The sequence below is a fragment of the Anomaloglossus baeobatrachus genome, chromosome 8 (assembly GCF_048569485.1).
Source record: "Anomaloglossus baeobatrachus isolate aAnoBae1 chromosome 8, aAnoBae1.hap1, whole genome shotgun sequence".
NCBI classification, from domain to species: domain Eukaryota; kingdom Metazoa; phylum Chordata; class Amphibia; order Anura; family Aromobatidae; genus Anomaloglossus; species Anomaloglossus baeobatrachus.
The window spans coordinates 232,482,247-232,494,394 of record NC_134360.1 but is presented as its reverse complement, the minus strand read 5'-3'; the positions used below and the strand labels follow the sequence as shown (position 1 = coordinate 232,494,394).

At 42.5% G+C, this 12,148-nt stretch overlaps 1 protein-coding gene across 2 annotated transcripts in view; it reads left to right on the top strand.

Moving 5' to 3' along the window:
• AK4 (adenylate kinase 4) overlaps positions 1–12,148 on the top strand; it is a 64,592-nt gene that overhangs the window by 18,444 nt on the left and 34,000 nt on the right. For both annotated transcript variants that reach the window (XM_075320347.1, XM_075320346.1), the window contains exon 3: positions 6,018–6,137. In XM_075320347.1, the coding sequence (XP_075176462.1) occupies positions 6,018–6,137 (120 nt within the window). The remainder of the gene's footprint in view (positions 1–6,017; positions 6,138–12,148) is intronic.

The following is a 12,148-nucleotide window of genomic DNA, read 5'->3' as shown; positions in this document are numbered from 1 at the left end:
ATGCGTTGTGGATGCTTGCTCTCCCATAGACAGAGAGGGAAAAGCATCCAAAACGCAGAAAAGAAGTGACATGTTGCTTTTTAGAACGCATCGATTTTGTAAAAAATTTGGAATTCAAAATGCAACGAGCGCATGGAATTTGCCTAATTCTCATAGACTTTGCTGGGGACGCAGAACGCATGCGTTTACGCTGCAGTTCAAAACGCTGCGTAAATGCATGTAAATATGAAACGTGCGCACAGACCCTAATACTTCTAAGAGCTGAACGTTTGCTACATTTGTATCCAGTCCAGGGCAACTGCAGCAAACTCTCAGCTGTGACAATTTTGTGTATCTATGTGTGCGTAAACATGAATATTCTGATGACCGGAAGCCGAGGTATTGAAAATGTTTTTGTTTTCCAGTGTCATTTTTAGAAATATTGAGAAGGAGCTTTTTTGTATTAGGAACATGTAAAATAATGTCTCCCTTGCTCTTAAAGGGGTTCTCTCATCTTGTTAAATAGATGAAAAAAAGTACCATAACTTATTAAAAATTCTGTACTGCAAAACAGAGGCCTTTTAACTATTATTGTGTACCGTTTGTTGTTTGTTACCGGCCACTTTTGCAGTCTATCAGAAGTGGCTGGCTTTCTTATGCAAGAAACATGCACTTACAAGCTCCTTGCTTAAAAGCTTGCAAGCTCTGCTCTGAAGCTGCAGGGACACTTGATGCCGCCATCTTCATTGTCCCTATAGAGATAAAGCTGCCACATGTAGCAGCATCAGAGAGCGCACAGTTTGTATAGGAACATGATTCTGCCACTGTCCAGACTGTCAATCTTCAGGAGTACACCCCTCCCCCCCGACAAGCAGGATGCCAGGAAACTGTGGAGCAGAGCGCTCTTGAAGATAGAAGATGAGCTCAGCCTTTCAAATGATGGATGTGAATATAAAGGCTTTTATGTCCAGGCTGTAAGATGACTTGTAGACGGTCAGCTCCGTGCATTATACAATACTAAGCCATATTCCATCTTGTGAAGGCGGCTTGTTTGTTGGTGAGAGATACTTGGCAGGTTTCCCTCTTATAATTCTATTGTGTTCACGCTGTGCATAACATCCCGGCCGCTCCGCTTCTTGCTCCATCTGTCGCTTGTTCTGCAAGATATATCGTCCTTCCATATGCAATACAAGAAAGCGGCGCAGAGCACCTTCATTTTATTGAAAGGCTGCAGTGCGCCCAGCTCTGCCACTACTCATTATTGTATTGTGGAAACTCTGCAGTTGTGTTAAGTCTGGATTAAAAAAATCTTTTAGAATTTTGTGTATACAGCTTTTATGCATACATGTGTTTCCATGGTTACAGACTAGAAACAAATCCTGTATAGTCTGATCCATATAGGGGCTTGTAAGATGATTAATTGACATTGTTAGATCACCCAAAACCAAACAATTTTTCATTTGGATTTATTAAAAAAAAATGTTCAAGGGAACCTGACCACTGATACATGCTCCCGATCCACGCTGTGGCACTTCAGAGTAAAACATAGTTTAAAAGCTGCTAGGATCTGAGACCCGCTGGAGACTAGTTGGACAGACAGGTCCCTGTTATGACCCCCTGCTGCTACATATTTGCCATGGCGCCCCCTGCTGTTACATACTTGTTATGGCGCCCCCTGCTGCTACATATTTGCCATGGCGCCCCCTGCTGTTACATACTTGTTATGGCGCCCCCTGCTGTTACATACTTGTTATTGCGCCCCCTATTGTTACATACTTGCTATGGCGCCCCCTGCTGTTACATACTTGTTATGGCGCCCCCTGCTGTTACATACTTGTTATGGCGCCCCCTGCTGTTACATACTTGTTATGGCGCCCCCTGCTGTTACATACTTACTATGGCGCCCCCTGGAGTTACATACTTGTTATGGCGCCCCCTATTGTTACATACTTGCTATGGCATCCCCTATTGTTACATACTTGTTATGGCAGCCCCTGCTGTTACATACTTGTTATTGCACCCCCTGCTGTTGCATACTTGTTATGGTGCCTCCTGTTGATACTGTACATACTTGTTATGGCGCCCCTTGGTGTTACATACTTAATATGGCGCCCCCTGCTGTTACATACTTGTTATGGCACCCCCTGGTGTTACATAAGTATTATACCTGTTCCTGCTGTTACGTACTTGTTATGGCGCCCCCTGCTGTTACATACTTGTTATGGTGCCTCCTGATGATACATACTTGTTATGGCGCCTCTTGGTGTTACATACTTAATATGACGCCCCCTGCTGTTACATACTTGTTATGGCGCCCGCTATTGTTACATACTTATTATGGCGCCCCCTGGAGTTACATACTTGTTATGGCGCCCCCTATTGTTACATACTTGCTATAGCGCCCCCTATTGTTACATACTTGCTATGGCGCCCCCTATCGTTACATACTTGTTATGGCAGCCCCTGCTGTTACATACTTGTTATTGCGCCCCCTGCTGTTGCATACTTGTTATGGTGCCCCCTATTGATACATACTTGTTATGGCGCCCCTTGGTGTTACATACTTAATATGGCACCCCCTGGTGTTACATAAGTATTATACCTGTTGCTGCTGTTACATACTTGTTATGGCACCCCCTGGTGTTACATAAGTATTAGGCTATGTGCCCACGTAGCATATTTTCATGCAGTTACGCTGCGTTCTGCACCGCAGCGTAACTGCATGCGTCCTGCGTCCCCAGCACAATCTATGAAGATTGTGCCTAATCCATGCCCACGTGGCGTATTAGAACGCAGCGCTTCGGCTAGTGCCAAAGCGCTGCGTTCTAAGATGTCACTTCTTTCGTGCCCTTTGCATGCAGCCCCTGCTCTGTCTATGGGAGGGGCTGCATCCAGAGCGCATGAAATAGGCTTTTCATTACGGACTCTTTCTGCAGCGATTTGAAGCGCACGTGTGCTGTTCAAATCACTGCAGAAATTTCTGCAGGGACAGAACGCAACATGGGCACATAGCCTTATACCCATTCCTGCTGTTACAGACTTGTTATGGCGCCCCCTGCTGTTACATACTTGTTATGGCGCCCCCTGCTTTTACATGCCTGTTACAGTGTCCCCTGTTAGTATATACTTGTTATGATGTCCCCATCCTGTTAAAGGGAACTTGATTAACCTTATATCTCCAGGTTAATAGCATTTTTACGTGTAACCGGTTCCGTTTAAATACATTTTAAGGCACCTGCTACTCTTTTGTTCCTCAGTAACGTACAGCTCATGTACCTGGCACAGTGAGAAGATATTGCTTTTAGTGCATTGATTCATATTTTTTAGATATGTTCAATAGCAGGGATCACTCCACACACATATCCAATAGGGTCCAGGAGATGGGGCAGAGCTACTGAGCTTGTGTGATCACAGGCACTGGACACATGAGGTCTGTAACAGGGAATCCAAAGTACAGCAGGGGGCGCTGTAACAAGGAACAATAATGTCTGCACACAGGATCATTTACCAATTAAAAACTTGTTACACTTGGTGTAATCTAGATTTGGCGTAATCTTTATATTTGCACCTGTTTATCAGAAAATCGAGCCCCATTCCCTACACAGGTACAGGATTATAAAATAAATGGCATCTTTCATCCAGAAACAGCGCCACACCTGTCCACAGGTTGTGTGTGGTATTACAGCTCATTGATTTTCAATGAAATAAATGGAGAATGGAAGCTGCACTTTGCAGTAGGTAATTTTTTTCTTTAAAGTTGTACTTTGGGCAGACCCTTTATAGAAGATAACGTGTATACGACATCTATCATGTGAAAACTTCAGCTGAAACCCGTAATTATGCTTTTACTTTCCTTGCTGTTGCCCCTGGGCGAATATCTGAATCATGTCATCTAGTGAGCGACTTGTTTCAGCTTGTATTATTCTTATCAGTGTGCTACAGAATATAGTATTATCTAACTAAACTGAGTTACAGGTCACTTGTGTTTTTGCAGTGTTATCATAGTGATATTGGGTTACATAGTGGTCATTTGTGATTCAGCAGTGTTATCATAGTGACACTGTGTTTCCTAGTGGTCATGTATCCTCTGACAGTGTAATCATAGTGACGTTCGGTTTCATAGTGGTCATTTGTGATCTGGCAGTGTTATCATAGTGACACTGGGTTTCATAGTGGTCATGTATCCTCTGGCAGTGTTATCATAGTGACACTGCGTTTCATAGTGGTCATGTATCCTCCGGCAGTGTTATCATAGTGACACTGCGTTTCATAGTGGTCACTTATCCTCCGGCAGTGTTAATATAGTGATGTTGGGTTTCACAGTAGTCATCTGTGCTCTGACAGTGTTATCATAGTGACGTTGTGTTTCATAGTGGTCATCTATCCATGGCAGTGTTATCATACTGATACTGGGTTGTTTTTTAGTAACCACTTGGAATTTACTAATTTTCATTGGGTGCTGGAAGACTCAGTGACTACAGGAGCATGGGGTATTGTCATAGTGGCACAGGCTGGGAAGGAATATGATTTTAATTTTTTTTTTTTAATTTTTAGAGCACAAAATATGGAAAAATTATATTCTTCTCACGTGAAGAGTAAGATGGCAGCAGTGGGGGCCAATGCATAAACACGTGAACAGTTATGTTAATTGAGCTCTTCTGTCAGTCATTGACAGCGGTGTTTGAACAGCAGTGATCTGAGCAAGCTCCGGTTGCTCCCTGTTACCGGCATATATGAAACTGTTGAGTTCAGGTTCTAAAACCTGAGGTCAATCTTGAAGTTGTGTTCCATTCTTGGACCTTGCTATATGGACGTCTGAATGTGGCCTAAGGAATGGATGTATTAGATTTGTATGGGAAGTGTTCCTTCCTTATTCCTCTGACTTCCCCTTTAATAGACCCCTAACAAACATGAATTCCTCTTTTTCTTCCTGTGTATCCAAAGCTTACAGGAATTTCAGGAGCTGCGTGATTTCTAATATTTTCATTCCACTCATGGTTTCCACAGACCTTTCCAGTTTCAAAACATGATGTTGGTTCCGTGGTTTCACTTGTTGCGTGAAATAATGGGAAGGACTGACTGTGCTACTGAGGTTCAGAACAAAATTCCTCCCTAATCTTTTGAACCATGGAAACACAAATCTTCAGAAGAGCTGTATACCGGAATGCACAAAACAGATATATATATATAGAGAGAGAGTAACTTGGTTTAAGAGCATTTTGCAAGACAAGCAAAGCTTTTTAAAAATTTGGAACTTGGTTTAAGAGCAATGATTTGCAATAACAGCAAATACTCACTGTGCACACTTACGGTTCTGTCCTTTCATCGCGTTTTGACCCGCTCTGGAGGTAAATTTCTGTACATATGTACTGTATACAGTATACTATTGTACAGTATATACTATATAGCATATCTATCAATTTGCATTTGTGGATACAGTATTGTACTTTCTTTCTGCTAATCAGTACATCACATTGGTTATATTGTACCTCTCGCACACCAACAATTTTATTGTAAGCTAGCGTATAGTTTAATTTGTTTTAAATGCTTTTTACTGTACAGTGCAGTATTTTGTAGTGTACTGCAATAATTTTATATGAATACAGTACATTATTTTGTATTACTATAATAAGTTTGTATAAGTACAGTAAATATTTTTGGGTTGTGGAACTGATTGTCTGCATTTCAATTATTTCCTATGGGAAAATTCAGTTTGATATAGTATCCTGATTTAAGAGCACACTCCCGGAAACAATTATGCTCGTATTCCAAGGTTCCAATATATATATATATATATATATATATATATATATATATATATATATATATATATATATATATATATATATATATATATATATATATATATATAAAATTTTGAATGCATTGAAGTAATAAAAATTTGTTGCAAAAGTATACATCGCTGCTAATGTTTTCTTTTTACTTTCGAAGTGCATTGCATATTTGTTTTATGCTCCATTCTTCCTTGTGGAGGTAAGATCCAGTAACAGACCCCTCTTTATTCTGCTTGCTCCTAGAGGCCGGCGTGTTAGCCAAGCAGTATATGCAGCAAGGTCTTCCCGTGCCCGATGAGCTCATCACTCGTGTCATGCTTTCTGAGCTAGAGAAGAAGACGACGCACAGTTGGCTCCTGGACGGTGAGTTCACTTTTCTGGGTCCTCTGTCTGATTTTAGTTGTGGCTCCATTTTATAGTTCACATGTAATGCTGCAGATTTATCAATAATGTTTTATTATTAGACAGCACAAACGGAGACTAGATCGTCCTAAAATGCGTCTGTTTATCTCAGTGGTTCCTGCTGGTTGACTAAATTGGCGCACGTTTAGACTGTGTAGCCTAAGATTTCACAATCTATAGCGGCTTACTTTGCACAATTTTGTCGCGCTGTGTCACATTTAGATCATGCTATTTTCTGGCAGATCATGCCCTTCCTCAGTATGGCCTCATTTACTTTTTAGACAAGTGTCAAAAATACAAAATAAATATGTTGCAAGTCATAAATAATCCGATTTTTGCCCCTTTTAACCTTTTAAATCTCCTCAAACTCATGAAAGTTTTCAAATACTTTGCTGTATTTGTATATGCTTTTCAGCTGAGCCCCGGGCAACAAGACTGACAGAAATTAATAAAGGATTATGTGACTATGTGTCCTCCAGTCCTAAGTGAACTTTCACTAAATTACATGTGCCTAAAATTGCTTGTGGTCTGTGAGTTCGGATCCACACTCAATAAGTGTCGGTCACAGCCAAAGCTGCATTCAGAATTTTGTGTTTTACTAGTTATTGGTCAATATACAGGAAATGGGTAACTTTTTATAGTAGTTTTATTACTAGATATCACAATATCAACTGCATACCTTATTACATAGATCTATTAGACCTGATGAGGCTGGTGTACTTACTGTGACGGTCCATGTCAGAATGGCTGTATAATCCTTTTGAAAGTTTTCCTAAAGGAATTTTATGAGTCCAGCTAAAATGCTGATCTTAAAGGGAACCTGTTCCCAGATTTGGGGCCTATAAGCTGCGGCCACCACCAGTGGGCTCTTATATACAGCATTCTAACATACTGTATATAAGAGCCCAGGCCGCTGTGTAGAACGTAAAAATAACTTTATAATACTTACCTAAACGGTCGGTTCGGTGCACACTGCTCAGATGGGTGTCTCCGTTCTCCGGGTGCCGGCGCCTCCTCTTTTGGCCATCTTTGTCCTTCTAAAGCCTGGGTGCATGACGCGTCCTACGTCATCCACACAGGCCGGCATTGAGGTCCCGCGCAGGTGCCCTACAATACTTTCATCTGCTCTGCTCAGGGCAGATCAAAGTGCACCTGCGCAGGATCTCAGTGCCCGCCTGTGTGCAAGATGCATCATGCACCCAGGCTTCAGAAGAAGGAGGACAAAGATGGCCGAAAGAGGAGGCGCCGCACCTGGAGAATGGAGTCTGACCAGTCTGCACTGAACTGACCTTTAGGTGAGTATTCTAAAGTCATTTTAATGTTCTACACAACGGCCTGGGCTCTTAGATACAGCATGTTAGAATTCTGTATATAAGAGCCCACTGCTGGTGGCCGCAGCTTCTAGTCCCAAAATCTGGTGACAGGTTCCCTTTAATATCAGGATTATTTTGACATGGATAGTCACAGTAATTCCACCAGTCTCATCAGGTCTAAAATACCTAATTAATAATGTAATGGAATTTGCGTTGTGAAATCTGGTGGCAGATCTATATAATGTAGTGTATGTATTAACAAAGTCACAAGTACCAAGTTATAAAGTCACATCTGGGAGTATGATTAACCTGAAGTCCAAAACACTGTGTAACCATTATATTTCCAGTGTAGAGGGGATCATCCAGTCCTGATAGTGTGTGCTCAATGCTCCACAGTCTGAAGTTTCACTGTACAAAAGTTTCATATCCACAAATGCAATGTGATACAAAAATTCTATGCAGCTGAGCCCTGGGCTACACGACTGACAGGAGTTAATAAAGGATGATGTGACTGTGTCCTCCGGCCCTCAGCATGTGGACTTTCACTGAATTACATCTATCTAAAATTGCTTGTGGTCTGTGAGCTCGGATCCGCACTCAATGAAAGAACTGTAGTGATTGCTCGCTAAACATTTCAGTACTAATGGGAGATTTCTGAGCACCAGTGGCCCATGTAGTGGCCCGATTTAGTGGCCTGATTTACAAGATCGGATTTTAAACTGTCAGATAATTATTGCTCCAGCTTACATGTACATTAAACATCCCTTAACAGATGGCTAGGGGTTTTTTATACAGAGGATTAATGTACTAGCCTATAGACTTTACAGTTACATTGCAGTTACAATAAAAATAGGATTCTACAAAAAAATATTACTTAAAAAATAAACATTACAAGATTATTAATTACTTATAGATTTTTGTATAAGATTGTAAAAAATATATTATTTAAAATTAAAAAAGAAATAAACATTAAAAATGTATTAATTACCAAGATTTGGAAGGAAGCTAAATCCATTTTAGGATTTCATGATGTGGCCATTGAGACTCCTTTATGGGGCAATTTGGACCTTCCGCATTTCTGTGGATTGCCGGGCTTTGCGGAGTGGAGGAGTCGTGGAATAGTCTCCCTGAGCTCAATAGTCCATGATAATGAGCTCCATCCCTTTGCGCAGCTCCAGGCTGAATATGATTTGCCGGATTCTCATGGGTTCCAGTACCTTCAGATCAGACATGCTTTCCGGGCTCAATTCTCTGGTCGTGGAGTTAGATTTTCCTCATTCCCGATAATCAGAATTATTAGATCACAGGGCCCTGGGTGCCTAATCTCCAAATTACACTCATCCCTTATCAGGGCCAAGGCCATGAACAATCCTCTCTCCGTTATGGGGAAGTGGAAAGCTAAAATTCCTGAGTTAGATGATATAGCTTGGGACGACATTGTCGAATCTCACACCTTGGTTTCTCCTGCAATTAACAATAGACTTATTCAACTATATATTATCCATCAGAGCTATATCACTTCTGTAAGATTAAATAAAATGAATAGCACGGTTACGGACATGTGCCCGAGGTGTGGGGGAGGTGGTGCAGATTTTTGGCACATGATATGGGAATGTCGTTTTGTCTACTCCTATTGCAGAGAGGTTACCTTTGCGCTCTCCTCAGTGTTGGAGAAAGTGGTCCCCATGAGTCCAATCCCTTGTTTGTTTGGAGTATTGAATGCTAACTCCTGGTCCCAAGCCGAGAATCTGCTACTAAAGAAGGTCCTGTTCCTGGCCCAAAAGGGCATAATACTAAATTGCATGAATCCCTGACCCCCATCTAGAGCTTCTTGGATTGCCCTTGTGAATGCTATAATCCCTCTAGAGCATATTTGTGTTCAAGAACAGGGGCTCTTTAAAGAAATTTGAGAAAATTTGGGGCGGGTGGTTGAGATCGCCCTTGACTGGGGGTTCGCCCAGTTCCCTGGCTACAAGCTTACAAGGCCTTTTGTCTTAAAAACCTCTTTCTGGCATATTACACACTCGGGCGGTGGAATCCTATGGAGTGTATTGGTTTCCAAGCTAGTGGTATGACACGGTCCCCAGCACTCGGTAATATTATTCTGTGTCTATATGATACTCTATCTTTTGAATACAACCTGTGAAAGTATACCTTTACATCATCAAATGTTCAACTTTTATCTTCCATGTACAAGTTGCTGTTGATTTCTGATATTATCTCATACTTAAAGGGAACCTGTCATCAGAAATTTCGCCCAAAAGCTAAAAGATTCCCCCTCTGCAGCTCCTGGGCTGCATTCTAGGAAGGTCCCTGTTATTATTGTGCCCCATGTGAGACCAAAATAAAGCCTTTATATAGTTCTACCTTTTTGTATGCAGCTTCTGTAAATGTGTCATGGGGGCGGGCTCTCTGCCGTCCGTTATTCTGCCTCCTGGTCCTGTATGCCGCCCCCATCGCTCCTTTCCATATCTGATGCACCGCCCACTGCTCCAGCCATCCCCGCGCATGCCCAGTGCCAGTCTCACAGGACTGAGCAGTGTGACCGCTGGTGACGTGTGCGCAGGCAAGTGATTATGGGCGGGACTGTGACTGTTATCAGCAAGTACCCGCCCATAATCTCGTGAGCGCGCAAACCTCTCCAGCATTCACACTGAGCTCAGTGTAGATGCTAGACTGTATGGGCTGCTTCCAGGGATGACGTCCCTTTGTCATGTGATAGGGGCGTGTTCAAAATACTATCATATGACAAAGGGACGTCATCCCTGGAAGCAGCCCATACAGTCTAGCATCTACACTGAGCTCAGTGTGAATGCTGGAGAGGTTTGCGTGCTCACGAGATTATGGGCGGGTACTTGCTGATAACAGTCACAGTCCCGCCCATAATCACTTGCCTGCGCACACGTCACCAGCGGTCACACTGCTCAGTCCTGTGAGACTGGCACTGGGCATGCGCGGGGATGGCTGGAGCAGTGGGCGGTGCATCAGATATGGAAAGGAGCGATGGGGGCGGCATACAGGACCAGGAGGCAGAATAACGGACGGCAGAGAGCCCGCCCCCGTGACACACTTACAGAAGCTGCATACAAAAAGGTAGAACTTTATAAAGGCTTTATTTTGGTCTCACATGGGGCACAATAATAACAGGGACCTTCCTAGAATGCAGCCCAGGAGCTGCAGAGGGGGAATCTTTTAGCTTTTGGGCGAAATTTCTGATGACAGGTTCCCTTTAACCTTCAATAAAACGAGTTTAAAAAAAAAAAAAATTAATTACTTATAGATTTTGTAGAGGTCATAGCTCCCTTACTCTGACAGAGTTCCAATTCCTGTGCAAATTGAGTTTGTTGGTAAATTCCTAGCTTCCAGCAGTCACCACTAGAGGGAGCTCGCTGCACACTATTCCATTGAAGATCAGGCTCCCTCTAGCAGTAACTGCGGGCACACAAGGTTTTTGTTTGTTTTTTTTTAGTTTTGGGAATCAATAAAAAATAAGATCCCTACTCACATAAAGATGTGTTATGGAATTAATCAGCATTCCGGTTTGGTCCTAAACATGTTGTATTAAGGGGATAAAGACAATTTCAATGATAGTTTATCCTCAATTCTTCTTTTCAAGGTTTTTCTTACTATTGTTGTTCAGGATCAATCAGTGTAAGGGCTCATGCGCATGTTGCTGAATTTCATGCATTTACGCTGCGTATTGCACCACAGTGTAAATGCATGCGACCTGTGTCCCCTGCCCAATCTATGAAGATTGTGCATGAGACGTGCGTACGTTGCGTTTGAGAGCGCAGCAATTTGGATGCCAAAAATTTGTTTCAAATCGCTGCGTTCTAAGAAGCAACATGTCAATTATTCCATGCGCTTTGGATGCAGGTCCCGCTCTGTCTATGGGAGAAGCTGCATCCATAGCGCATGAAATCGGCTTTTTTTCTGCAGAAACATTGCATTCATTATGCAGTGTTTCTGCAGCGATTTGACGCGCACATGTGCTGTCAAATCCCTGCAGAAATTTCTGCAGTGACACGACGCAACGTGCGCACGAGCCCTAACACATCATGAAAGTCAGTGGAGTGCTGTCATGCATATGTGGCCTGTGCTCTGCAATCATCATTTTGTATAACCCTGGTCTGTGCTACACCAGCACATTTTCAGGATTAGAATTGGCACACTACTAATTAATGTTTTAGGGCCGATGTAAATTTTGGAAAAATCTCCCCACATAGATGCCAATTATATCCATAGGGCTCCATTTACCCTACAGTGAGTGTTGTTTTGGCCTCTGTTAGGCTCCTTTCACATTGCGTTTTTCCCTATGTCCACGGGTCCCGTCTGAGGATCCGTCCGAACCGCCCCTTCTCCACTCTGCAAAGCGTGTTCCGGACGCATGCGCCCGGCAGGGCCATTCACTGTAAAGGAGCCTTAGACTAGTGTGTGTTATTATAACATTCCTTTGCAATGTGGAATACTGCAATAATTACGTTATTCTAGACAACAGTATACAGCAAGGAACTATATACTGTATAGCAAGGGCTGGCATTTATGGCATGTGTGCCACTGTAGGCACATGGGTTACGCTTCCTTGGCACTCTTTTGTCACAAAACCTGAAGTGTTTCCTAATTCCAGCAAAGGGATGAGAATCCTGCAGTCTCCTGCAC